The sequence below is a fragment of the Saimiri boliviensis genome, chromosome 7, assembly GCF_048565385.1.
Source record: "Saimiri boliviensis isolate mSaiBol1 chromosome 7, mSaiBol1.pri, whole genome shotgun sequence".
Classification (NCBI taxonomy): domain Eukaryota; kingdom Metazoa; phylum Chordata; class Mammalia; order Primates; family Cebidae; genus Saimiri; species Saimiri boliviensis.
In genome coordinates, this window is record NC_133455.1 from 64078524 (window position 1) to 64104175 (window position 25652).

Here is a 25652-nt window from a genome sequence, read left to right on the forward strand (position 1 = left end):
GTAGAACAGGGAGAGGGTAGTGAAGGAAAGGCAGACAGGGAATAGGAGGGCTTGTGGGGACAGGGAAAGGACTCAGATGCCAAGAGCACAGCAACCACTGCCAAACAAAGAGAATACCCCACCCAACCTCCCGAAACCCAGAAGGTGAGAGAGAGAAGGGCCACCCCATGAAACCATAACAACCTTGTTTTTGTTTTAAATCCAGTAAAATTGGAATGATTCATCATCAGGACAGCAATTAGGGATTGGTCATATAGGTGGACAGGAAAAAAGAGGGGAGGCAGGGGAGGCAAGGCTCTTGCTGGGCATGCGGACATGATACCCAGGGCCCTGGCCACACTTGCAATGGAGGGGAAGGGGTAGGACTGGGGCAGGGTGACAGTAGGTATGTCAGGGGTGGGTGGGGCACTTGGATAGGGCTGCCTGGCTCTCACTTCTTGTTTTTGAGCTGATTGGCCAGCCAGTCCAGGCCTTCATACAGCCCATCCCCGCTGGTGGCACAGGTGGCCTGAATGTACCAGTTACGGTGACGAAGGGAATGCAGGCCCAGCTTGTCTGTGATCTCAGCAGCGTTCATAGCATTAGGCAGATCCTGGAGCACGAGGGAGACACACAAAAAGAAGCCTCAGGATTTTTTAAAGGCTTCTAGAACACCCATCTACCAAAGAAATGTGTACCAGCACCTTCCCCTCCTCCTTTATTTTAGGAAACCCACAAGAAGATCCTAAGGAGCTACTTTGGATTTAGTCACCCTAGAACCCAAGATTGAAGGCACCAGAGGTCACTGTACTGAGGAATCAGAAACCAAATATGAGGTTGGTAGGGAAGCAGAGATGTGATTCAGACTGACCAAAGAATCAGGTCTGTCTGACAGCAGGAGTGAGGACAATTCTACTAAAGTAGATAATAGGCAAGATGAAAGAAAGATCTGAGGCGATCCCTGAGGACTGAAATGTTGCTAAATAAAGCTGGGGTGGGGCACAAGAAGAGGGACACAAAGAAGCCAACTACTCAATTTCCCACACTTCTAAAATTGAGAGCATAGTAACAGGGTTTCCCATGTAACAGGCCCAAGACCCAGTGATTTCCACAGCCAGTTTCCACAGCCAAATTCAGGGGTGGGAAGAAGTCTCACCTGTTTGTTTGCAAAAACAAGGAGCACAGCATCCCGGAGCTCGTCCTCTGCCAGCATCCTCATCAGCTCTTCCCGGGCCTCATTTACTCGCTCCCGATCATTGCTGTCGACCACAAATATCAACCCTAGGGAGGCAGAGCATGGGCTGCATTAAGATAGCAGGTAACCCCTTGCCCCCAACCAAAAGACGACACCTGCCTGACACCCTCCAAATATTTGCTCCCTTTCCTCCCTTTCTCCCACCCCCAGGAGCTGCAGCAGGGTAGCAGTTGGCCACACATTAACAAGAAAGACAGCCACTCTCTGCTCATACTCAGCCAACCCATGCTAGGCCTGGGCATACCTTGAGTGTTCTGGAAATAGTGTCTCCAGAGGGGCCGAATCTTGTCCTGGCCACCCACATCCCACACTGTGAAGCTGATGTTCTTATATTCCACTGTCTCCACGTTGAACCCTTTGGAAGAAAACAGGCAATGGCCACTTGGCCTCAAACACTAGGCCCGCAAACAAAATCACAATGAGATTGGTTCTGCTTTCCCCCAGTGGGGGCCATGACACCAACAATGGAAAAAAAGCTATGGCTTCCTCAGACCTAGTAATCCTTAACCTAGCAGCCTGAAGGCCAAAATGAAAACCTAGGAGAAATGGAAGAGGGTAAGGAAGGTTGGTCAAGAGGTTCACAGTTGCCTGGGTAATATGAGCCAACTTTTCTGACTTTTCCACTCAGTCTTTGGCTCTCCCTCCTGCAAAATGACTCAGCCCTACTCCAGTACTTTGGCCATCAGAGTTGGCTTCAGCTAAGATGTGGGGTCTGAGAGGCAGACCGAAGAAAGGGAAGTGAGCTGGCATCCTGGAGCCCCAAAGGCAGAGCCAGCTGACAATGATGACTGGAGCCCCCATCTACATGGCAATGTTCTCCCTCCCTTCAGCAGACTGTAACCAAGACTGGCCACCAAAGATCTAACCCCAAGCAATTCCAGGCCTTTGGCAGGAACATCAAAGCCTTTCACCTGCTTTCCAAACAACACAGAGAACAAACCAATTCCGTGCCTAAGGGCAACTGTTGAGTGCCAGGCCATGGAAGCTCCCACATCAGGGAGAGCCAGATTAGGTGGGCAAACAGCAGCCCCAGCACCTACTAGTAAGTTAAACAACACCCACCTCTTTTCTGAACTCCACAAATTGCATGGACTTTCCTGGGGAGAAGAGACCAGGCGGGGGAACCAGGAACAGGTGACCTGCCCTGCCTCAGCTGCCAGCATGAAAGCCCACATCCAAGTTGTGCTCTTACCAATGGTAGGGATGGTGGTGACTATCTCCCCCAGTTTCAGCTTGTATAGGATGGTGGTCTTTCCTGCGGCATCCAGGCCCACCATCAGGATGCGCATCTCCTTCTTCCCAATCAGGCTCTTGAGAAGGTTTCCAAAGATATTGCCCATGATCACAGCAGCTGCTTTCTAGGGACAGTGGGGCCCAAATGGGGGCAGTGGCAGTCTGGTTTTGGCCTGGTCCCTGGTATGGAGGACTTGATCCTAGACAAAAGAAATGTAAAATTGTAACATCATTTGCTGATCAGGACTTCCAAGTAAATGGAATTTGCTAAGGTCGTGGCTAGAGTTCATTCATGACAAACTGAGAGCCTGAGGGGACGTTACATACCAAGTCCCACTCAGACACATACTGAATCTTTGGGAACAGAAACAAAGCAGTAAATACTAAGGATCCCTGCTCTGCCAGTAATCTAACCATGTGACTCTGGCCAAGTTCCTTCACCTTTCCACATCTGCACCTGTAAACGGAGGAGGATTGAATTAGATGATTTCTAAAGTCCCTTCAGTTCTGACATCCTATCCTATACCCCAAGGCATTGCAAGATCATTAACGCCCCTTCCACTCCTAATCTTACCCTAAGACTTCTGGAAAGGATGGAAGTGGAATGAGGAGTGGCTTTCTGTGACTGCTGACAAGGTTCAGGCTTGCCGGTTTCCCAAGGTTTATGCTCTCTGCTCTAATCAAGAGACTGCCCCTTCCCTTCTTTTATTTCTGCAATTCCATCTTTCTTCCATACCAAAAGAAATGAGACTTAAAGAAAGTTGCACTCCTAAAAGAGGCTGATCCTTTACACTCTGTGGAATGCCAGCTGCTAATGTTTTGCCCTGTTCAAACAACAGTACACTGATGGTAGAGAGGTGGGGTATGGCGGGGCTACCCTTTACTCCTCAGCTAAGTGCATCCTAGGCTGACTGTGGCCCACCCAAGGAGAGCTGTTCCACATGGTCGCGGCAATGGGGCAGTCATCTCGTTGGTTCTCTGCTTTTTCCCTAAGCCTTAGGTCATATGATTCCTTTGTTCAAAACCCTCTTGTGGCTTCATAGCTCCTTTTCGGTAAAACCCAAGGCCCAAACCATGGCTTACAAGGTCCTACAGACCTACACTCCCTTCTACTTTTCTCACAAGATCTGTAACTCTCCCTTGCTTACTCCACTCCAATTCCCCAAAACTTTCCTTTCCTACCTCAAAGGCTCAAAGGTTTTTTTTGTTTTTGTTTTTGTTTTTTTTAAAGAGGCGAGGTCCTACCATGTTGCCCAGACTGGTCTCAAACTCCTGGGTTCAAGCAATCCTCCAGCCTTACCCTCCCAGGGTACTGGGATTACAAGCATGAGCCACCATGCCTGGCCCAAAGCTTTCATATTTGCTATCACCTCTGCCTGGAATGCTTCTCTCCCAGATAACCATCATGGATTACTCTTTGACCCCCTTCAGTTGTCTGTTCCATTGTTACCTACCAAAGAGGCCTCCCAAAACTACCTACATAACACACACACACACATAGACACACACACCATTCCCTACCCCATTTATCCCGCTTTACTTTTCTTCATAACATTTATCATCATCTGACACATCATTATATATTTATTTCTTGCTGATTATTTTATTCTTCCTGTGATATCAGCTTCTTACGTGTTTTGTTCACTGCTCTGTCTCCAGTACCAAAAATCGTGCCTAGCACACGATAGTTGAATAACTGAACTAAGCTCCAGGATTTCTACTGACTTTACTGGCAGCTCACTCAGACTGGATGCTGTGCCTGGTATACGGTAGGCATGTAACCAATACCTGCTGATGCTGGATGCAGTGGCTCCCACCTGTGTAATCCCAGCACTTTCGGAGGCCGAGGTGGGTGGATCACCTGAGATCACCAGGAGTTCGAGACCAGCCTGGTCAACATGGTGAAACCCCGTCTCTACTAAAAATACAAAAATTAGCCAGGAGTCATGGCATGTGCCTACAGTCCCAGCTACTCAGGAGGCTGAGGCAGGAGAATCACTTGAACCCGAGAGGTGGAGGTTGTAGTGAGCCAAGATCACGCCATTAAACCCCAGCCTGGGTGCCAGAGCAACACTCCATCTCAAAAACAAACAAACAAATAACCTGCTGAAAGGATGAACAGGAGTATTAAGAACCACTGTATCTATGTATCTACTTGGAACACTTCACTGGCAAAAAAGACAAAAAGAAAAAAAAAAAAAAGAAACATTGTAAAGGTACAAAATGTCTACCTGCTCACCCCAGCCACTGCCTCAAGAGAGAATCAGATTCTATGCACAGGATAGCCACAGAAATGCATCTTTGAAACAATAATAAAACAAGGATTCAGAATCATCCATACAAGCCAGTTCTCTGTGCCTGCAGGAGGCATGTGTCAGCGGGCAGCTTATTCAGCAATCACCATATGCCAGCTGCTGGCATTTTCTACAGAGTCTGGGAACCAGAGACACACACACACACCCCAAACCCAGCAGCTGAAGAGACAGGTCAAGACAAAGTATGCCTAAACCCAAGAATGTTAAAGGTGGATGGGAAGGAATCCTATTTACAAGCTAAAGCATGGGGGTTTGGTGGGATTTGGTTTTTTTCAAAACCTTGTGACATTTCCCCCTACCATCCTTCTCAGTTTGCAGCAAATTACAAACTAGTGCAACTGAACCAGATCAACAGTCCCTGAGACCGAAGTACTAGTTTGTCAAAAAAACACAAAACAGAAACAATGAGCGCTTATGAAATGTTTAATCTTCAAAAGGCCTCCTCAGCCAGCCACTAATGAGCCAGGTGTGGCGCTCTCAGTAGGTTCCCCAGATGAGCCCTACCCTTGACCCAGAGGGTTCATACCCCAGAAGAAGGATTGGCTCAACCTTAGGGTTCAACTTCAGTCAAGTCACCTGCTAGGCTTCCTCCCTGCCCTACCTTCCTCAACTTACCCAGATGGACAGACTCCCAAGGACCCTTGAGGGACCTACCCAGCTAAGAGCAGCTCCCATCAACCTTGGCAACTTGTAGTAGTCTAACTTTTGGTTATACTACTAACATCTCCTGAAATTTAAGCCTTCCCCAAGTCTTCCTAGTCTTTAGTCTGCCTCCTGCTCAGGCAGCCTTTCCTTCAGCTCCAGATGACACTTTGCTTTTAAAGGTGTGGTATCAGGCTTTGGCCCAGATTCTGAATTAAATTTATGTCACTCATTTATCTTGCTGTCCTTTATGACTGAAACTATTGCTGATTAAATGCTTACCAACTGTGAGTATAGTGGTGACTGAAAAAGACATAAGGAGCCAATATCCCTTGCCCCAGAACACAGGTACACTGTCCTTTGATTTGTTCCTTTCCTAGGCTGCCATGCTGAAGTCCTGGTTCAAAAGCTGATCCCAATGTTACATCTATTTCTATTTCCTGGCATGCCACATCAAGGCTTTTGAATGACCTTAACCACTCAATGTGGCATTTACTACCTTATGGAGTTTTTCTTCTTTTGTAAGTCTGTGTATTTACTGTCTCCCCAGTTAAACTGTGTATTCCCTACAGGCAAACCCTATGTCTACTTATTTTGAATCTGTCCTCCCTCCAGTGCTAAGTTCACTGTGGGAGTTCAATTAAGCACACTGGCTGATTTAAGCCTCGTATGAGGATGTCCTTATATTATTTCTTCTGTCCAGCAGGATTTGGTATTTCTATGTAATGCACAGTTAGTTGCTTAGATATCCTGTCAATGCTCAGTCATTTTCTACACATATCTGATCCAAGACTGGTTTGGGAACAACACAAAAGGACTAGAAGACTAGAAATTGATGGGATTCTCTCTTGGCATTTAATACGCAGTGGGACTCATGAATAACTGATAAAATATCTAACAGCTGGCCAGGTGTGGTGGCTCATGCCTATAATCCCAGTACTTTGGGAGGCTAAGACGGGCGGATCACCTGAGGTTGGGAGTTCAACACCAGCCTAGCCAATATGGTGAAACCCTGTCTCTACTAAAAATACAAAAATTAGCTGGGCATGGTGGCATGCACCTGTAATGCCATCTACTTGGGAAGCCGAGGTAGGAGAACTGCTTGAACCAGGGAGGTGGAGGGTGTAGTGAACAGAGATCACGCCACTGCACTCCAGCCTTGGCAAGAGAGGGAGACTCAGTCTCAAAAAAAAAAAAAAAAGGCCAGGCACGATGGCTCATGCCCGTAATCCCAGCACTTTGGGAGGCCGAGGCAGGTGGATCACCTTAGGTCAAGAGTTTGAGATCAGCCTGGCCAACATAGTGAAACCTCATCTCTACTAAAAATACAAAAATTAGCTGGGTGTGGTACCAGGCACTTGTAATCTCAGCTACTTGGGAGGCTGAGGCAGGAGAATTGCTGGAACCAGGGAGGCAGAGGTTGCAGGGAGCCAAGATTGTGCCACTGCACTCCAGCCCGGGAAGACAACAGTGAGACTCCGTCTCAAAAAAAAAAGTTAGCCGGGCATGGTGGTACATGCCTGTAGTCCCAGGTACTCCAGAGGCTGAGCCAGGATAATCACCTGAACCCAGGAAGCAGAGGTTGCAGTGGGCACTCCAGCCTGGGTAACAGAGTGAGACTCTGTCTCAAAAAATATATATTCAGTAGCTATCATGTGTCTCCCTGATGCAGCCCAGGGCCTTGAAACTAATGGACATTATGACTCCTCTTTATTTATTTATTTACTTCATTTATTTATTTATTTTGAGATGGACTCTCGCTCTGTCGCCCAGGCTAGAGTGCAGAGGCAGAGGTTGTAGTCAGCAACCAAGTTCAAGCGATTCTTGTGCCTCAGCCTCCCAGGTAGCTGGGATTACACAAGCATACGCCACCACGCCTTACTAATTTTTATATTTTTAGTAGAGACAGGGTTTTGCCATGTTGGCCAGGCTGGTCTCAAACTCCTGGCTTCAAGCAATGTTCCTACCTGGGCCTCCCAAAGTGCTCGGATTACAGGCATGAGCCACCATGGCTGGCCATGACTCTTCTTTAAGTATAATCAGGAACTTGACTTAAATGAGCATTTCAAAGTGGATTCTGGCTTTCTTGTCTTGGCTTTCCCTGTCCCTGCTATTACCAGAGAGCATGATGCCCTACCACCAAGGCGGTAGCAGCTTTCAGATTTGTGCCATGAACACAAATCTTTGGCTAAAGAGCCTATTCTCACTTTCACAATACTTTCCTAGAAAAAGCACTAGGAAGCAGAATGGCAAAGTAAACAAACCGTGAATTCTCTATGTATTATATAGCCTATAGTTACTCTCTTTCACCACAGATGGAACTCCTGTGTTGATAGGGCAAAATGCCAGGGTTCCACTGGCTGTTGGAAACCAAGAATCAGCAGTTCAGACTTAAAGTGAGTGGCTCAAGATGAAGAATGGAATATACTAATATTGCTATTAGAGGATATCTCCATTTTCTGTTTTACAGTCACTTTGTTAACACAAGTAAAAACAACAATAGGAACCTGAATATGTGCTCTAGTACAATCTGTGTGGGACACTGTAGGAGTTCAGTTAAGCACATCAGCTGATTTAAGCCTCATCTGGGGATGTCCTCACTTGAGGACAACTCACTGCCCCTACCTCACCCCCCCAGGAGAAGCAGGCTGTTATTTTAACTGGCTGTTCAGCCATCTTTCCTTGCATATGTTGCAGAACATGCCTGCCTCAATCTCCAGGTGCTTTTGAGAGTCACACATGCCAGTCGGCCCATACTCCCTCGAACTGATTCCAGTGAATGATCCAAGAATGTGCCATGAGACACCTCTGAGCAAACTCCTTATCTGGCACTACCTCCTCCTCTTCAGGGTCCATGGGAAGGAAGACCAGAGTCTTCCAAACTCTCTGCTGCCAGGCACAGAGCAGTAAAAACAGCTTTGTTCTTAATTTTCAAATTGAAATATCACTGATAGAGATGCTATTTTTAGCACAGCTAAGCAAACAGACCAATACAATTTAAGGAAACCAAAGCAGAGTATGCCTGTACTGAGTTTTCTTGGTGCAGCTTGCTTGTGACCTGTGTAAACTCCCAAGTTTTTGCATCAAGAGCACTGAAATCAGCATAGAAGAACTCCTAGATTAGTAGTATCTCAATGGTTTCTACTGAACTTAAAGATTTCCCAAAGTCAAGAAATAGCTTCTAATGTCAGCTTTTATCCATTCATCAAACATTTATTGGGCATACTGAACTAGGGATACAGAGAGAAAGACAGTTTCTGTCTTCATGAAACTCAGTCTTTAATGAAAAACACAGAATTACAAAACAGTGGGAGGGTAAGAATAGAGTAAGCACATAGTATTATATGGACAGAAAGCTGGAGCATTAAATCAACACTGAAGGGTAAAGGGTGATTCCCAAACATAATTCTCAGGTCATACCTGAGCAGACTCCTAAAGGAAGAAGAGGAAGTAATCAGACAATAAAGAGAAAATGGGGGAGAAGTGTGTGTAAAGGCGTAAAGACTGAGCCAGGGCCAGGCGTGGTGGCTCACGCCTGTAATCCCAGCACTATGGGAGGAGGAGGTGGGTGGATCATGAGATCAAGAGAAGGAGATCATCCTGGCCAACATGGTAAAACTCCATCTCTACTAAAGATACAAAAATTAACTGGGCATAGGGACGGACACCTGTAGTCCTAGCTACTCAGTGGGGGGAAGGGGGTGGGGACTGAGGCAGGAGAGTCACCTGAGCCCAGGAGGTGGAGGTTGCAGTGAGCCAAGATCACGCCACTGCACTCCAGCCTGGGCAACAGAGCAAGACTCTGTCTCAAAAAAATAAAAATAAAAACTAAAAGACTGAACCAGACACAGTGGCACACACCTGTAATCCCAGCACTTCGGGAGGCTGATGCAAAAAGATTGCCTGAGTCTAGGAGTTCAAGACCAGCCTGGGCAAACTGGCAAAAGCCTGTCACTACAAAAAAAAAAAGGCCAGGCACGGTGGCCCACGCCTGTAATCCCAGCACTTTGGGAGGCCGAGGCAGGCGGATCACAAGGTCAAGAGATTGAGACCATCCTGGCCAACATGGTGAAACCCTGTCTCTATTCTTAAAAAAAAATTAAATAAATAAAAAATTAATTGGGTGTGATGGTGCACACCTGCTGTCACAACTACTCAGGAGGCTGAGACGAGAAATCACCTGAATCCAGGAAGTCGAGGCTGCAATGAGCCATGATCACACCACTGCACTCCAGTCCAGGTGACAGGGAGAGTATGTCTCAAAAAAAGAAAAAGAAAACAAAAGAACCTAAGTTTGAGATAGGACTTCTAAAAAAATTTATATCGATAATTTTCTTTTTTTTTTTTTTTTAAAGAAATGAGGTCTCACTCTGTCATCCAGGCTCACTGTACCATCCAAATCCTGGGCTCGAGCAATCCTATTGCCTCAGCCTCTCCAGTAGCTAGAGCTACAGACCCAATCATCATACCCTAGCTAACTTTTTATTTTATTTTTGGTAGAGATTGTCTCACTTTGTTGACCAGGCTGGTCTCAAACTTCTGACTTCAAATGATCCTCCAGTCTCAGCCTCTTAAAGTGAGGATTACAGGCCAGGCATGGTGGCTGATGCCTGTAATCCCAGCACTTTGGGAGGCCGAAGTGGGCCAATCACCTGAGGTCAGTTCAAGACCAGATTGGCCAACATGGTGAAACCCCATCTCTATTAAAAATACAAAATTTGCCAGGTATGGTGATGCATGCCTGTAATCCCAGCTACTCATGCAATAGCATGATCTTGGCTTACCACAATCTCCACCTCCCAGGTTCAAGTGATTCTTCTGCCTCAGCTGAGAAGCTAGGATTACAAGTGCCCACCACCACACCCAGATAATTTTTTTTTTTTTTGAGATGGAGTCTTGCTCTGTCACCCAGGCTGGAGTGCCATGGCACAATCTCAGCTCACTGTAACCTCCGCCTCCTGGGTTCAAGCAATTCTCCCAAGTACTACTTGGGCATACTGAACTAGGGATTCAGAGAGGGAGACAAAAGTAGGAAAACAATCTCCTACTTTTCTCACAAGTAGCTGGGATTACAGGCACCTGCCATCATGCCTGGCTAATTTTTGTACTTTTGTAGAGACAAAGTTTCATACCATGTTGGCGAGGCTGATCTTGAACTCCTGACCTCAGATGATCCACCCACCATGGCCTCCCAAAGTGCTGGGATTACAGGCCTGAATCACCATACCCGGCCCAATTTTGGCATTTTTAGTAGAGCTGGGGTTTCACCATGTTGGCCAGGCTGGTCTAGAACTCCTGACCTCAGGTGATTCACCTGCCATAGCCTCCCAAAGCACTGAGATTACAGGCCTGACTCACCACGCCCAGCCAGATGGCACTTTTCAGTAGCCAAAGTCAGGTGCAACTGGGAGGTAGCTTATTTGGATACAGCATGGTGGGTAAAAGAAAATGACGGGCGGGGCACAGTGGCTCACACCTGTAATCCCAGCATTTTAGGAGGCTGAGGGGGTGCGGATCACCTGAAGTCAGGAGTTCAAGATCAGCCTGGTCAACATGATGAAACCCCATCTCTACTAAAAATACAAAAATTAGCTGGGTATGATGGTACAGGCCTGTAATCCCACCTACTCAGGATGCTGAGGCAGGAGAATCACTTGAACCCAGGAGGCAGAGGTTGCAGTAAGCTGATATCACATCACTGCACTCCAGCTTGGGTGACAGAGTGAGACTTGGTAAGAAAGAAAAGAAAGAAAGAAGGAGAGAGAGAGAGAAAGAAAAGAAAGAAAGAGAAAAGAAAGAAAGAAAATGATGATGAGGGATGGGGTGGTAGGGATAAGCAGGGACTGGATCATGAAGGGCTTTAAAAGCCATGCTAAGTAACATGATAAGGTATATTCTTTAGAAAGACTATTCTGGCAGAAGCTTCAGAAGCAAATTAGAGGGGAAAAGACTGGAGACACAGAGACTGCTTAGGAGGTATAGTAATACAGGTGAGAAATCACTAGTTCTTAACTAGAGGTGGAAATAGAGGAAACATCAAAATGGTAGAATCCACAGGATTTAATGAGTGCCTCAATATAGGCAGAAGAGTAGAAGAATCAATGATTCCCAGGTTTCTGGCCTAGGGACTGGGTGGCATTTCTTCAGGAAAAAAAATACAAGAGGCACAGATCTGAGGGTGAACATGTTTGTTTATATTATTACTGTTGTTTTTAGAAATCGGGTCTCACTCTACCACTCAGACTAGAGTGCAGTGGCATGATCATGGCTCACTGCAGCCTTCATCTCCTAGGCTCAAGAGATTCTCCCACCTCAGCCTCCCAAGTAGCTAGAACTACAGGTATACATCACCATGCCTGGCTAATTTTTAAAATTTTTTTGTAGAGACAAGGTCTCGCTGTGTTACCCAGGCTGGCCTCAAACTCCTGGCCGCAAGCAATCCTCCCACCTCAGCCTCCCAAAGTACTGGGATTATAGGTATGAGCCACTATGCCTGGCCCCTCAATCTTAGAACCTATGGCAATGTTCTTTTGTACAGCCTTTGGATGTTGATGTAGAAGGATGAGATGCTAGAATAATCTTGAGACCATAAAGAGACAGACATTAAAAACTCCAGAATGGGCCGGGCACGGTGGCTCAAGCCTGTAATCCCAGCACTTTGGGAGGCTGAGGCAGGTGGATCACGAGGTTAAGAGATCGAGACCATCCTGGTCAACACAGTGAAACCCCGTCTCTACTAAAAATACAAAAAATTAGCTGGGCATGGTGGCGCGTGCCTGTAATCCCAGCTACTCAGGAGGCTGAGGCGGGAGAATTGCCTGAACCCAGGAGGCGGAGGTTGCGGTGAGCTGAGATCGCGTCATTACGCTCCAGCCTGGGTAACAAGAGTGAAACTCCATCTCAAAAAAAAAAAAAAAACCCTCCAGAATGTAAGAGTGGAAAAACAGAAAAAACTCAGTTGGGTCCTTAATGACAGTATCAAGATGGTAAATTAGACTTTTTCTTTTTTAGAGATGGGGTCTCATTACATTTCCCAGGATGAAGTACAATAGCTATTCACAGGTGCCATCACGGTGCACTACAGCCTCAAATTCTTGGGCTCACGCAAGCCTGAGTAACTGGGATTACAGGCATGCACCGCCATGCCTGGCTTCTTTTGTTTTTGAGATGGGGTCTTGTTCTGTCACCCAAGCTGGAGTGCAGTGGTGTGACTGTGGCTTACTGCAGCCTCTACCTCCCAGGTTTGAGCAATCCTCCCACTTCAGTCTCCCAAGTAGCTGGGGCTATAGGCGTGCACTACCCTGGCTGACTAATTTTTGTTTAACTGAAGTTTTGCCAATTGCTCAAGCTGGTCTTGAACTCCTGGGCTCAAGTGATCTACCCACCTTGGCTTCCCAAATTTCTGTTATTACAGGCATGAGCTACTATACCCAGCTGGCTTCCTTTTTTAAATCATAGTAAAATATACATAAAATTTACCATTCTAACCATTTTTAAGTACACAATTCAGTAGCTTTAGTACATTCATACTATAGTATAACCATCATAACTATTCATCTCCTGAACTTTTTCATCTTCCCAAACTGAAATTGTACCTGTTAAACACAGTCTCCCCAGTCCCCTTGTCCTTCCAGCCCCTGGCAAACACCATTCTACTGTCTCTATGAATTTGATTACTCTAGGTACTTCACAGAAGTAGAATCATACAATACATGTTTTTTTGTGTCTCCCTTTCTCACTCCTGACCTCAAGTGATCCACCAGCCTCGGCCTCCCAAAGTGCTAGGCCAGGCATGAGCCAACACATCTGGCCTATGTCTGCCTTTCCACTAGACGTCTTGCTATATGATTTAATAAATCCTTGAGGCAGGGCGTGGTGGCTCACACCCATAATCTCAGGACTTTGGGAGGCTGAGGCAGTGGATCACCTGAGGTCAGGAGTTGGAGACCAGCCTGACCAACGTGGAGAAACCCTGTCTCTACTAAAAATACAAAATTAGCCAGACACGGTGGTGGTACATGCCTGCAATCCCAGCTACTCAGGAGGCTGAGGAAGGAGAATCGCTTGAACCTGGGAGACGGAAGTTGTGGTGAGCCAAGATCATGCCATTGCACTCCAACCTGAGCAACAAGAGTAAAACTCTGTCTCAAAATAAAATGAATAAATAAATCCTCTCAGCCTGCCGGGCATGGTGGCTCACGCCTGTAATCCCAGCACTTTGAGAGGCCAAGGCAGGTGGATCATCTGAGGTCAGGAGTTCAAGGCCAGCCTCGCCAACATGGTGAAACCCTATCTCTACTAAAAATACAAAAATTAGCCAGGCATGGTGGTGGGTGCCTGTAGTCCCAGCTATTCGGGAGGCTGAGGCAGGAGAATTGCTTGAACCCGGGAGACAGAGGTTGCAGTGAGCTGAGATCACGCCATTGCACCCCAACCTGGGCGACAGAGCAAGATTCTGTATCAGAAAAAAAAAAAAAAAAAAAATCTCTCAGCCTTTGAACCACATGTATTTTCTATTTTTGCAACTAATACATCCTAACTCATATATCTAGGTATAGTGTACACAGTGGGAGAGGAGAAAAGGGCAAAGGCAGAAACCTGCCTGACAATAATATCAACATTTAAAGCAGTAGGAGCCAGGCGCACTGGCTCATGGCTGTAATCTCAGCCCTTTGGGAGGCTGAGGTGGGCGGATCATCAGAGGTCAAGAGTTCAAGACCAGCCTGGCCAACATGGTAAGACCCCTGTCTTTACTAAAAATACAAAATTAGCTAGGCATGGTGGTTCATTCCTGTAATCCGAGACACGCAGGAGACAAGGCTGGAGAATCGCTTGAACCCAGGAGGCAGAGGTTACAGTGAGCTGAGATTGCACCATTGCACTCCAGCCTGAGTGACAAGAGCGAAACTCAGTCTTGAAAAAAATAACGATGAAAAATAAACAAATAAAGTAATGGGCAGAAAAGCCGGCCAGGAAAGAGTGAGAAGCACCCAGAGGGGTAGAAGGGAAATTAAGAGAGCAAGACATCATAGACACCAATGATGACAGAACATAAAAAAGAAAAGAGGGAGGAGCAAAAGCTATAGTTTTGGTACAAACTAAAACATATCTAACTAAATTAGGCCCCTTAACTCAATTAGTGGTGTTCAGGCTCAGGCCAGAATTGTTATGGCAGCTTCCCATCTAGTCAAAGAACAATCCTGGACAAGACTCCAGGACACACAAACCTGAAGGAAGCCACAGCTATGAAGTAAAGAAGGATCCTGAACCACCCTGTCTAATGGAGATCCGAAACACCTGGGAAGGGTGTGGCTTTTACCATGGACAACCCTCAGCATATGAGTCAGAACAAGGAACAAGGTCTTAGAATCTTAGCCAGATAAAACAGTGACAAGATAAAAACTAGACCCATTTGTTTCTATGGAATGTTCTGTGGCACTGCCCTCTGCCCAAAGCTTTCAGCTTGCCTTATTCTTAGAATCTGACCAGCTTACAACTACTACAACTCCTGATATTCTACAGCTGCTCCAATCCAATGTCCACATCTATAGTTTTGGATATCCAGAACACTATACATTCCTAATTACAAAGTCACTGAAACTCCAATAGTCAGCCTAGACCCCTAATAATCTTCTGCACCCAATCTGGTCCCACTGTGCAAGTCAAGATGGAGCTGACAGTAAACTGCTTACACAAGGAAGACATGATTTGAACAAGGCCATCATTAGGCAGAGCAGCCTAGGGACACAGGAACAGAGAACTGCCTACTCGGGGAATAAGAGTTATCTGTGATCCCTCAGCATCCCAAACACACTTCTACTCTAGGACTTACTGCAGTATTCACGTTTGTCTGTTTTGCTTTCCACAGCTGGAAATGCCCAATGTGCCTCTAGCGCATTACAGGTCAACTGGAAATACTGACCCTACCAACCACTAGATGGCTGGGCAGGGCTTGGGGTGGCTAGAGTCCTTTGGGCCAGCCATCTCGGGTTTCAGTTCTCACTATTACCATTTTTTGTGTATGCTATGATTGTTAAAAGGCTGAAAAGCACCTCACTAGACCGTGGGCTCTTTGCCAGCATAGACTATGCCTTATTCGTGTTTCACGTGCCCAGCATCCAGCACCAATGACTGACCTGTAGCTAGTGACTGACATGCTTGTTGAGAACAGTTCTACTGAGGGTGGCAAAACACTTGTGGGGTTGAGGAAGACAGTATTCTATAGGTGGTCCCTGATCCTTTTCCCTGTATCTGACAAACTGAAGAAATGGTTTCCATGTCCTCAGAGCCCTAGGGTTCTCTCCTGAAGAGAGAAAAGATTGTATGAGAGGCTGTAATTATATCCCATTAACTCCACCACCATTAACTCCACTTTTGTCCATTTTATGTATTTGAATTCAAATAAAATTTTATTTAAGCTTTGATTGCTTTAAAAAATAAAGGACATAAACCATTTCAACAGAGAGTAAATACTCTCCACCATCTTAAGCTCATGCTGAAGTTTAAACATTCATGCTTGACACTCCTGTGCATAAGCTAGGCCAGGCCTTCAGCAGTAATGGGAGAATTAAAAGGTACCGAGAGACCTGCCACACCCAACTTTCTTCATCTCAACTTTCTTCAGGAATACGATAAAAGTCATCTCAACTTTCTTCAGGAATATGATAATAATGGTGGATTTCTAATATCTTGAGCATTTCCTTTCTGGTCTACATGGTGTGACAGATCCTTTGCGTAAGTCCATGACAAAGCTCTAATACATTCATGAAATCCCCACTTTAGTCAGTTCTTCCCTAGACTATAATATGAAGCCTTCAAACATCTGTAGGACTCTTTCCAAAGGCTCCCCATGTCTTTTCTTTATTAAATAGCTTTATTAGCACTCTATCTATATTTGCAACAGATGTTACAGTGAAGACGGTATGGTACACAGAGAATCACACAGGTATCACAGTATCTAGGCCATAATATTTTGAAACAGATACTCAAAGGCAGACATTTTTTAAAGACTGGACTAAATGAAAAGAGTGAACTAAATGAAATGGAAGATCCTGAAATACTGACCAAGACCTAAAATAAGGGGACCCAGGAATCTAAATCCCTGACCTGGGTCATCAGGATGCTCTTTACTCCAAGAGTGAACCATTATCTCAGAGTCACACTGACTTTGCTAACATGAATACAATTCTTGTGCCCCCATGTCCTCACCCTACATCCAAATTGATGGTTCAGGGCCCCTGCCTTGCTGCTCCAGCTTCTCCTCCCACTCAGGCAGCAGGAGCTGTCTCTGTGAAGCTGATGCTGAAAAAAGATTTTGCTGCTCATAAGCCTACGACCAGCATAGAAAGTCATGGTAACAATCATCCCTCTACATAAGCACCTCAGGCAGCAAGTTGTTCTTTTGTAAACCTTTTCCTCTAAGGCAGCCCTGAGTGTTAATATTATCAGTATTATGATGATGGATTATTAATAGCAGCTAACAGTTATTTGGTACTTACTATGTGCTCTGTACAATACTTGGTGCTTTACATTTATCTCATTTAATTTTACTGACAACCAAAAAAAATCATAATTCTCTTAAAAATCATATTAGGTAGATACTATCCTTACCTTTTTTATAGATGAAGAAAATAAAGATAAGAGAGGACAAGCAATTTTACAAGAAACATGCAACTGGTAATTACCAGAAGCAGGATTTGAATCTAATTTTGTCTGATTCCAATATCCATTCATAATTACTACACCATTCTGTCTCTAAATTTACCTGCAACAAAAATGGTGAGGAGAGGTCAGGCATGGTGGTTCATGCCTGCAATCTCAGCATCTTGGGAGGCCAAAGTGGGAGGATCTAGTGAAGCCAGGAGCAGCCCTAGCAACATAGTGAGACTCTGTCTCTACAAAAAGTAAAAAATATTTGCTGGGCATGGTGGCACACACCTGTGGTCCCAGCTACTTGGGAAGTTGAAGTGCAGGATGGCTTGAGCCCAGGAGTTCAAGGCCACAGTAAGTTATGATCACACCACTGACCTCCAGCCTAAGTGAATAAAAATAAGAGTATATAGGGAAGCAGATTCCAGTTTCCCTCAGTTACATACTCAGCTTTAACCAATCTGGTTTTAAAGAAGTTCCTCCTCCTAACCAATAAATCCCACCCTCTGTTCTGAGTCCATTTCCTCTTATTATGACTCTAGTGTAAAAAAGTAGGGTGGATGTGCTCACTCCAGCAGCACATATACTAAAATTGGAATGATACAGAGATTAGCATGGCCCCTGCGCAAGGATGACACACAAATTCTTGAAGCGTTCCATATTTTGCACAGTCTGGGAAGATCATTTCAGTATCTGCTAACTAGCACTAAGGAAATAGTGAGTCTAAGCAAAAAAAAAAAAAAAAAAAAAAAAAAAAAAAAAAAAACCCAAAAAACAACACACACACGCAGAGTAGGGTGGATGAACGCACACTACAATATGACTCTTTGTGCACTTTTCACTCACTTCCACTCTTTCTAATCTGCTGTCTGCTCTTTTTTATACCTGCATTCAGTATAATAGCAGCTACCATTCATTGGTACCAGTTCTGTGCCAGACACCATACACTTACATACATCGATCCCTCCTCCAAACTCTCCAGGATCACAATTCATTAACACTTGGAAGGACTTAGGTCTGATGGAGAGCTCGCTTTGCCCACAATAGGGAAGCAGGAAATCTGGGACTACAGATAATGACTCTATGTTCTAGTAATATTTTTCTTTTTGAGTCTTAGTTTCCATTATCTATGCCTATCCTATCCGTCTTAAGAAGGCAGAGAGACCAAGACTTCTTTATTACAGAAGCCAAGGGTCTTTGTACCCTTGCTCAGCTATCTCCAGGCACTTTTGCTGACAGCCAAACCATCTCTTGCCCTTTCCTTAAACTGTAGTTAGAAAGCTTGTTGAGTTCTATCTATTCACATTCTAAATTCATCATAGGTACCCACTGTTTGCATGGGCATTGTGGAAATCCAATTCCTGTAGTCAAAAAGCTTCTAGTCTCTTTGGAAAAGCAATATAGACACCTATAAAAATCCTAACTTTGCAAGGTAATAATTCCATGCTGGGAAGCAGGACACATGTGAATATGTGATACATGAGAGCCCTTATTGGCTGAATCCAAGGTCAATCATTCATTCTGTGAAAAGCTGAACCTTAATGGGTTCGTTTCTTAGAATGAACTTTACAGACATGTTTTTCGAGCTCAGGTCCAATGGGCTATGATAATCCACTGTCCCATAACACTGTCCCATGTCCCAACTCATGGCAAGTGGAGACACCTACCCCAACAACAGGCCCAAGACAAAATGGCAGCAAAGACTGTTACTACCTACCTGATTGAGAACAGGGAAGGAGGTATGCAGAGACTAGATTCGGTCCTGTTGCACTGACCCAAGCAATCAGACTCTTGCAGCAGATCTCTTCCCAATAAAACTTTCATGCCACAGACCAGGGGTGACCCAATCCAACAACAGCAGAGACAGGTTTTAGGTTACATTTCTCCCTCACCGGGATGACCTTACCATTTCGTCTCACTCCTGACCACATACCACAATCCTCCACCTCCACCACCACATTCCTCCTGGCCTGGACAGATGGGAGACCCGTCATAAAGTAATCAAATAGGGAACTCCCCAAAAAGAACAGCTACCACTCAGCTAATCAGGTGGCCCGTATTAACCGGGAACTCCACCTCCCCAACTCCCCCTCCTCCCCTCAAACGATTCGCGTAAGCAATGGCTCCATTTTCTGTTCCGGGAATCCTGGTACTTCCTAAAGAAAGAAAGCGGATTGGAAGACACAAACTCAGGGCCAGTGACAAGATGCTCCCTCCTCCTGTGAGACCGCCCCCGCTCCGCCTGGGGGAGGAAGGCCCCACCTCTCTTCTCCCAGGAAGATCAGAACCCCTTCCCCCTTCTCCTGCCTCCTCTCCCCACCTGCTGCCCTCTTCCCAACCTGCGGTTCCCTAGACTCGAAAGCGCAACCTCTACCAGAACAGCGTCCCTGCGGTGCCCCAGTAGCCTGCCCCGTTGGCTATCCCCCAGACCCCCTACGCACCCCTACCCTATGATGGGGGAGGGGGTGTAACCACAGCAAGGCGTCTCTTCGGTCTCCTATTGCTAAGGTGGGGGAGGGAGAGGAAGTAGAAGAAAGCAGCATTCCCTAGCCCTTTAACAGAAAAGATACAAACAGCCATCACCGCCCCCGCATCACCTCTCCCTGGACGGTTTTCCTCCCCCTCAACAGCCCACCTCCCGCAGCCGAGAACCTAACTGCAGCCCAGGTCGCCCTCTTGTGCGAGGCGGAGGACAAATCCGTGTGCGCCCCCCACCCCCACCCAGCTCCGCGTCCTTCAAATGCTGGGGCAGGCGCGAAGCTGTCCCGACGCCCCCTCTCCGAGCTCTCGGGTGTAAGGATCCCACCGCCCCACGCCAGGCAGTGCCGGGCGGGGCCCGGGAGCCGCTCTATCTCCTCAGCCCTCACCCGGACCGAGCCTCTTCTCTACGGGGACCCGCCTTCCCTTCCCAGCCCCTCACCTGTTCCTGCTATCAGCTGCACCGCTGCGGCCACCGCCTCCGCCCCGCAGGTTCCGTTCCGCTCCCTCCGGCTCCCCAAGCCGACTTCAGCCCGGCTGCTGCCCTGGCCAGTTCCCCGGCTCCCTCCTTCCTTCCCTCCACCTAGCACCGGAAGCCGCGACGGCAACTGGAGCTGTGCGGTGTACCCCCACCCCCAGCCCGGGATACTTCCCACCTCCCCGATCGCGCGAGAGCTGCGCGGTAGCGAGCGGCAGTTCTCGCGAGACCTATCACCATGGCAGCGGCTGCAGCACAGGCAGCCGAGCGCGGGAGCTGGAGTCTGGGCGGGGGCCGGTGTTGGGGCTGGAGGCTGTGGGCGGCGGAGGCGGGAGCCGGGAATGGGGATGAGACAGTGAGGACGGAGGTGAGAATCCCAAGCTCCAGGGTTCTGCCTGGAATTTACGGACTGAGGTCACAAGTTGGCTGCGTTGGCGACTGGGGCTGGGCTGAGGGGCCCAGGAGCTCCTTGGGCAAAGCCAGCTTCAGGATATGGGTCGTTGCTGTGGCCTGTCTTATCCAGCCAGACTTCATCTTTATTTCTTAATCTGGGCTAGCTGCAATACCCTGAGAGCCCTCACTGCACCATTGTTGCTCACGATTCCTGAGACCGTTATTACTCTGGGATCTGAATGGAGAGATCCTTTCCCATAAGGAAGAGGAAGGATAGTGATGAACTTAAGAGGCTAAAGGAAAACAGCTGGACTCTGGGCCAGATAGGAAGCTGGGACTTGAAAGAGGGAGAGGAAGTATGCCTAACTGAGTATAGATTTTAGTATCCCAAGGAAAAGTGAAGGACCCATATTTCTCGCTTTCTGCCCACCCCTACTTCCCTCACACTCGGTTTTGCACCTGGTCTAGACATGCAAAGCTGCCTTGAAACTGTCATAGCTGTGATAGAAGGGCACTAGGAATGCTAAGAACAGAAGGTTCTTTAAGTGCCCTCTCCCCTCATTTACAGCAGTGTAAGGGAACGAACACATGGCTCTTCCCTAAGGCTTGAGCCAAAATTGTTGCTCTTCTAAATTTATTGCCTTGGTTGGTTTTGTTTGTTTTCTTGCTTCCAAGAAGAACTAAGCTGGGGCCTGGCCCTGTGGTTCACACTTGTAATCCCAGCACTTTAGGAGGCTGAAGTGGGTGGATCACTTAAGGTCAGGAGTTTGAGACCATTCTGGCCAATATGGTGAAACCCCATCTCTACCAAAAAATACAAAAATTAGCTGGGCATGGTGGCGCACCCCTGTAATCACAGCTACTCAGGAGGCAGAGGTTGCAGTGAGCCTAGATCTTTCCACTGCACTCAAGCCTGGGTGACATAGCAAGACTCTCTTAAAAAAAAAAAAAAAAAAAAAAAGCTGGGCTGGGCCTGGTGTGGTGGCTCAAGCCTGTAATCCCAGCACTTTGGGAGGCGGAGTCTGGCAGATCACCTGAAGTCAGGAGTTGGAGACCAACCTGACCAACATGGAGAAACCCCATCTCTACTAAAAATACAAAATTTGTTGGACGTGGTGATGTGCGCTTGTAATCCCAGCTACTTGGGAGGCTGAAGCAGGAGAATTGCTTGGATCTGGGAGGCAGAGGTTGCAATGAGCCAAGATCGCATCACTGCACTCCAGCCTGGGTGACAAGAGCAAAACTCCATCTCAAAAATTTAAAAAAGCTCGTAGATTGCCACATATGTCTATCTCCTTGTCATAAATTCCTGGTTTATGCACTTAGCAGTCCCTAAACCCAGTCTGTTTTCTCTCTTATGTTAACCTGATGAATAACATGACCCTAGAATGTCAAACCAAGGGGACCTTAATTTAAGATGGTAAGGGATGAGATAGATTAACAAGGAAACTATTTATAACAAGAAATTATATCTGTCCTGGGCATTGCTGTTAAGGGCCTCTGCTCTGCTAATCTCTGTTTTTTTTAAGAGACAGGATCTCACTGTGTTGTCCAGGCTGGAGTGCAGTGACTATTCATAGGAGCGATCATAGCACACTATAGTCTTGAATTCCAGGGCTCAAGTGATCCTCCTGCCTTACCTTCCTGAATAGCTGAGACTATAGACATGTGCTGCTGTGCTGGGCAGCTCTGTCAGTTTTTTTTGTTTTTTTTTTTTTTGTTTGTTTGTTTGTTTGTTTTTTTCTGAGACGGAGTTCCACTCTTGTTACCCAGGCTGGAGTGCAATGGCGCGATCTCGGCTCACCGCAACCTCCGCCTCCTGGGTTCAGGCAATTATCCTGCCTCAGCCTCCTGAGTAGCTGGGATTACAGGCACACGCCACCATGCCCAGCTAATTTTTTTGTATTTTTAGTAGAGACGGGGTTTCACCATGTTGACCAGGATGGTCTCGATCTCTTGACCTCGTGATCCACCTGTCTCAGCCTCCCTAATTGCTGGGATTACAGGCTTGAGCCACTGTGCCCGGCCCTTGTTTGTTTGTTTTGTTTGTATTTTTGTTTGTTTTGTTTTGCTTTTGGGTTTTTTTCTGTTTGTTTTTGAAACTGGGTCTTTTTATGTTGCTGAGGCTGGAGTACATCGGGGCAGTCAGCTCTCTGCAGCCTCAACCTCCTGGGCTCAAGTGATCCTTACCACCTCAGCCTCCCAAGTAGTTGGGGCTACAGTGAATGCCACCATGCCCAGCTAATTTTTTTTTTTTTTTTTTTTTTGAGACAGTTTCACTCTTGTTGCCCAGGCTAGAATGCAATGGTGCAATCTCAGCTCACTGCAACCTCCGCCTCCCAGGTTCAATTGATTCTCCTGCCTCAGCCTCCTGAGTAGCTGGGATTACAGGCATGTGCCACCATGCCTGCCTAATTTTTGTATTTTTAGTAGAGACAGTGTTTTACCATGTTGGACAGGCTGGTCTCAAACTCCTGACTTCAGGTGATCTACCCACCTCGGCCTCCCAAAATGCGGGATTACAGGCATGAGCCACCATGCCCAGCCACCTAGCTAATGTTTATGCTATTCGTAGAGACAGGGTTATGCCATGTTGCCCAGGCCAAACTCGTGAGCTCAAGCAGGCCTCCCATCTAGGCCTCCGAAAGTGTTGGGATTACAGGCATGAGCCACTGTACCAAGCCCAGCTCTGTGTTTTTAAGGGCAAAAGAAATCTCTAGTAAATTTTTGTTGTTGTTGTTCATGTCAAATGGATAGTGTGCCAATGTAACAAAGGTTTGAGGGTGGCACACCCTCATGTGCGTGAACACCCAGTCATTATGTTTAAGAACTACAAAAGGACCTTCCTCCAGTATTATTACAGATTCCTAGAGTGGGCTTTGTGATATTTCCACCTGATTACCCTTTGATTTCTTTTTCTAGAGATTTCTAGTAACACTCCACCAGGTCATGCTACCACAGTGTCCACAAAAACTACGCTTTATAAAAACTCCCTAGTGCCCTTACCACACAGACATGCCTTGTGGCACTCAGACAAGGAGGTGGAACCTGTTGATATTCCTGCTCAATGCTTCAGAGCCTCTCAAGGTTGTATCTCAGGTGCAACAGAAGGATAGAAATAGTGACAGCCTAATGTGGTAAGCAGCAAGTACCATGATATGTTAGTCAGGACTGATTAATAGGACTGGAGAATCTCCCAGCTCATCTGTTCTTCACCTGTCTGGAGTCTGAAGAAGAAAGTGTCTGTTGCAGCATCAGAGTGGGCTGCCCATGGAGCAAACAGGAGCAGAGATGGGAGGAGTGCTGCCCAACTGGCAATTAGCTGGCCACTGCCGCTCCCTAACTTCGCAGCCACTTGGTAAAAGCCAGCAGGAGTAGAGCTCATCTGGAGCTGAAGAAGGACAAGAGGCCCGACTTATAGTTCATCAGCCTTTCTCCCTCCCTCTGGCTGCCGTTGGAGCCTAGTAAAAGCTGAAATTGTAGCCACCAGGTCTGTGGGTTGCATACTTCCACACTGTCACTGACCCCAGGCCTGGGCCTGAGCCCAGCACATGTGCTAGGAGCAGGGGTAGGGAGTGGCGAAGGGGTGTGTTGGCCTTGCTGACAAAATCCATTTGGAATTTGTCAAGGTTGTGGTTTGGGTCTTAAGTTTGCCACAGAATGTGTCTGATGAAAGAAGAGGGAATGCTAGAAAGGAAAGAGGGACCCAAAGTACAGAGGAAGGAAACAGGAAAAAGCTGAAATATTCATGCTATGACTCTGTTAGAGATTCTCCTTTCTCTACCTGAGTGTGAGAAATTGTGATTATATATATTCTTTATCGTTATTCTCTTATATCCTTTCCCATTCTAAGTGCATCCCCTCTTCCTTCCACACACACTAGGTTCAGTAAGTGTCTAAAATAAGAATAGGATTTCTCCTGTCTCCATCAAATTTCCAAACCCAGATTCTCAATGCTCAAGTGGAAATCTGGGACATAAAATTTGGCCATAAAGTTCTGCCCTAGAGCCCAGTGTGGTAACTAAAACCTGTAAATCCCAACACTCTGAGAGGCTGAGGCTGGAAGATCACTTGAGTCAAGGAGTTCAGGGCTGCAGTGATCTTGCCACTGCATTCCAGCCTGAGTGACAGAGCAAGATGCTGACTCTAAATTTAAAAAAAAAAAAAAAAAAAAGTACTGGCTAAACACAGTGGCTCACACCTGTAATCCCAACACCTTTGGGTGGGAAACCAAGGCAAGAGGATTGCTTGAGTCTGAGAGTTTGAAACCAGCCTGGGCAGCATAGCAAGACACTATCTCTTAAAAATAAGACAAAAAACAAAAACAAACAAAACTATCCTATGGCCAAACACAGTGGCTCATGCCTGTAATCCCAGCACTTCGGGAGGCTGAGGAAGGTGGATAGCTTGAGTCCAGTAGTTCAAGACCAGCCTGCACGACGTAGCCAAACCCCATCTCCCAAAAATACAAAAATTTGCCAGGTCTGGTGGTACCATACCTGTAGCCCCAGCTACTCAGGAGGCTGAGACAGAAAGCTCGGTTGAGCCCAGTAGGCGGAGATCACACAGCTGCACTCCAGCCTAGGTGACAGAGATCCTAAGACCCTGTCTAAAAAAAAAAAAAAAGCACTTTGGGAGGCCAAGGTGGGCAGATCACAAGGTCAGGAGATCGAGACCATCCTTGCCAACATGGTGAAATCCTGTCTCTACTAAAATACAAAAAATTAGCCAGGCATGGTGGCACGTGCCTGTAGTCCCAGCTACTCGGGAGGCTAAGGCAGGGGAATTGCTTGAACCCAGAAGGTGGAGGTTGGAGTGAGTGGAGATCGTGCACTCCAGCCTGGCAACAGAGCGAGATTCTGTCTAAAAAAAAAAAAAAGTACTGCCCTAACCTAATGCTCCTCAAAATGTCCTTGCTACCTTGGTGCTACTCTCATTTCATCTGATTTTGGGGGTAATTTGAATATCAGAAGTATTTATTGCCTACAGACATGGAAAGAACTATTTCTACATTCTCTGGCCAAAGAAATAACCTGTTACAGTCAGCATCTAGCGGCCACATAAGTGTGCAGTCATTTGTGAAGTTCTAAATATGTGATGTATATTCCTTTTCTGCATTGAATCTTAGAAAGATAACAGTTTATTTTCAAAGATGTTCGGTTAGGGCCGGCTGTGGTGGCTCATGCCTATAAAGCTAGCACTTTGGGAGGCTGATGCAGGCGGATGACCT

General features: G+C 46.5%; 1 protein-coding gene and 2 non-coding genes across 4 annotated transcripts; 1 reads left to right on the top strand and 2 right to left on the bottom strand.

Moving 5' to 3' along the window:
* Positions 1-168: 168 nt before the first annotated feature.
* Positions 169-20213, bottom strand: ARF3 (ARF GTPase 3). Of its 2 annotated transcripts, none has more exons than XM_003939110.3 (5): positions 19994-20213; positions 2427-2667; positions 1479-1589; positions 1136-1260; positions 169-592 (listed from the first exon to the last, which is right to left on the bottom strand). In XM_003939110.3, the coding sequence occupies exons 2-5, from the start codon at positions 2572-2574 to the stop codon at positions 431-433; spliced, it is 546 nt and encodes a 181-aa protein (XP_003939159.1). In that variant the 5' UTR covers positions 2575-2667; positions 19994-20213; the 3' UTR covers positions 169-430. The 2 variants fall into 2 exon arrangements, with proteins under 2 accessions (XP_003939159.1, XP_010348067.1); XM_010349765.2 differs by lacking the exon at positions 19994-20213 and adding an exon at positions 18791-18895.
* Positions 17636-17739, top strand: LOC120365128 (U6 spliceosomal RNA). Its single transcript, XR_005580147.1, has one exon. It is a non-coding gene; the product is annotated as a U6 spliceosomal RNA (small nuclear RNA).
* A 2952-nt stretch (positions 20214-23165) lies between the features above and the next one.
* Positions 23166-23264, bottom strand: LOC120365219 (small nucleolar RNA U13). Its single transcript, XR_005580226.1, has one exon. It is a non-coding gene; the product is annotated as a small nucleolar RNA U13 (small nucleolar RNA).
* Positions 23265-25652: the final 2388 nt, after the last annotated feature.

Excerpts from the sequence above, each read along its gene's own strand:
- ARF3 (XM_003939110.3), bottom strand. The coding sequence starts at position 2,574 with ATGGGCAATATCTTTGGAAACCTTCTCAAGAGCCTGATTGGGAAGAAG. Across the intron at positions 1,590-2,426 it reads CACCACCATCCCTACCATTG|GGTTCAACGTGGAGACAGTG; the intron begins GTAAGAGCACAA and ends TTTCTTCCAAAG. Across the intron at positions 1,261-1,478 it reads CTATTTCCAGAACACTCAAG|GGTTGATATTTGTGGTCGAC; the intron begins GTATGCCCAGGC and ends CTGCCTCCCTAG.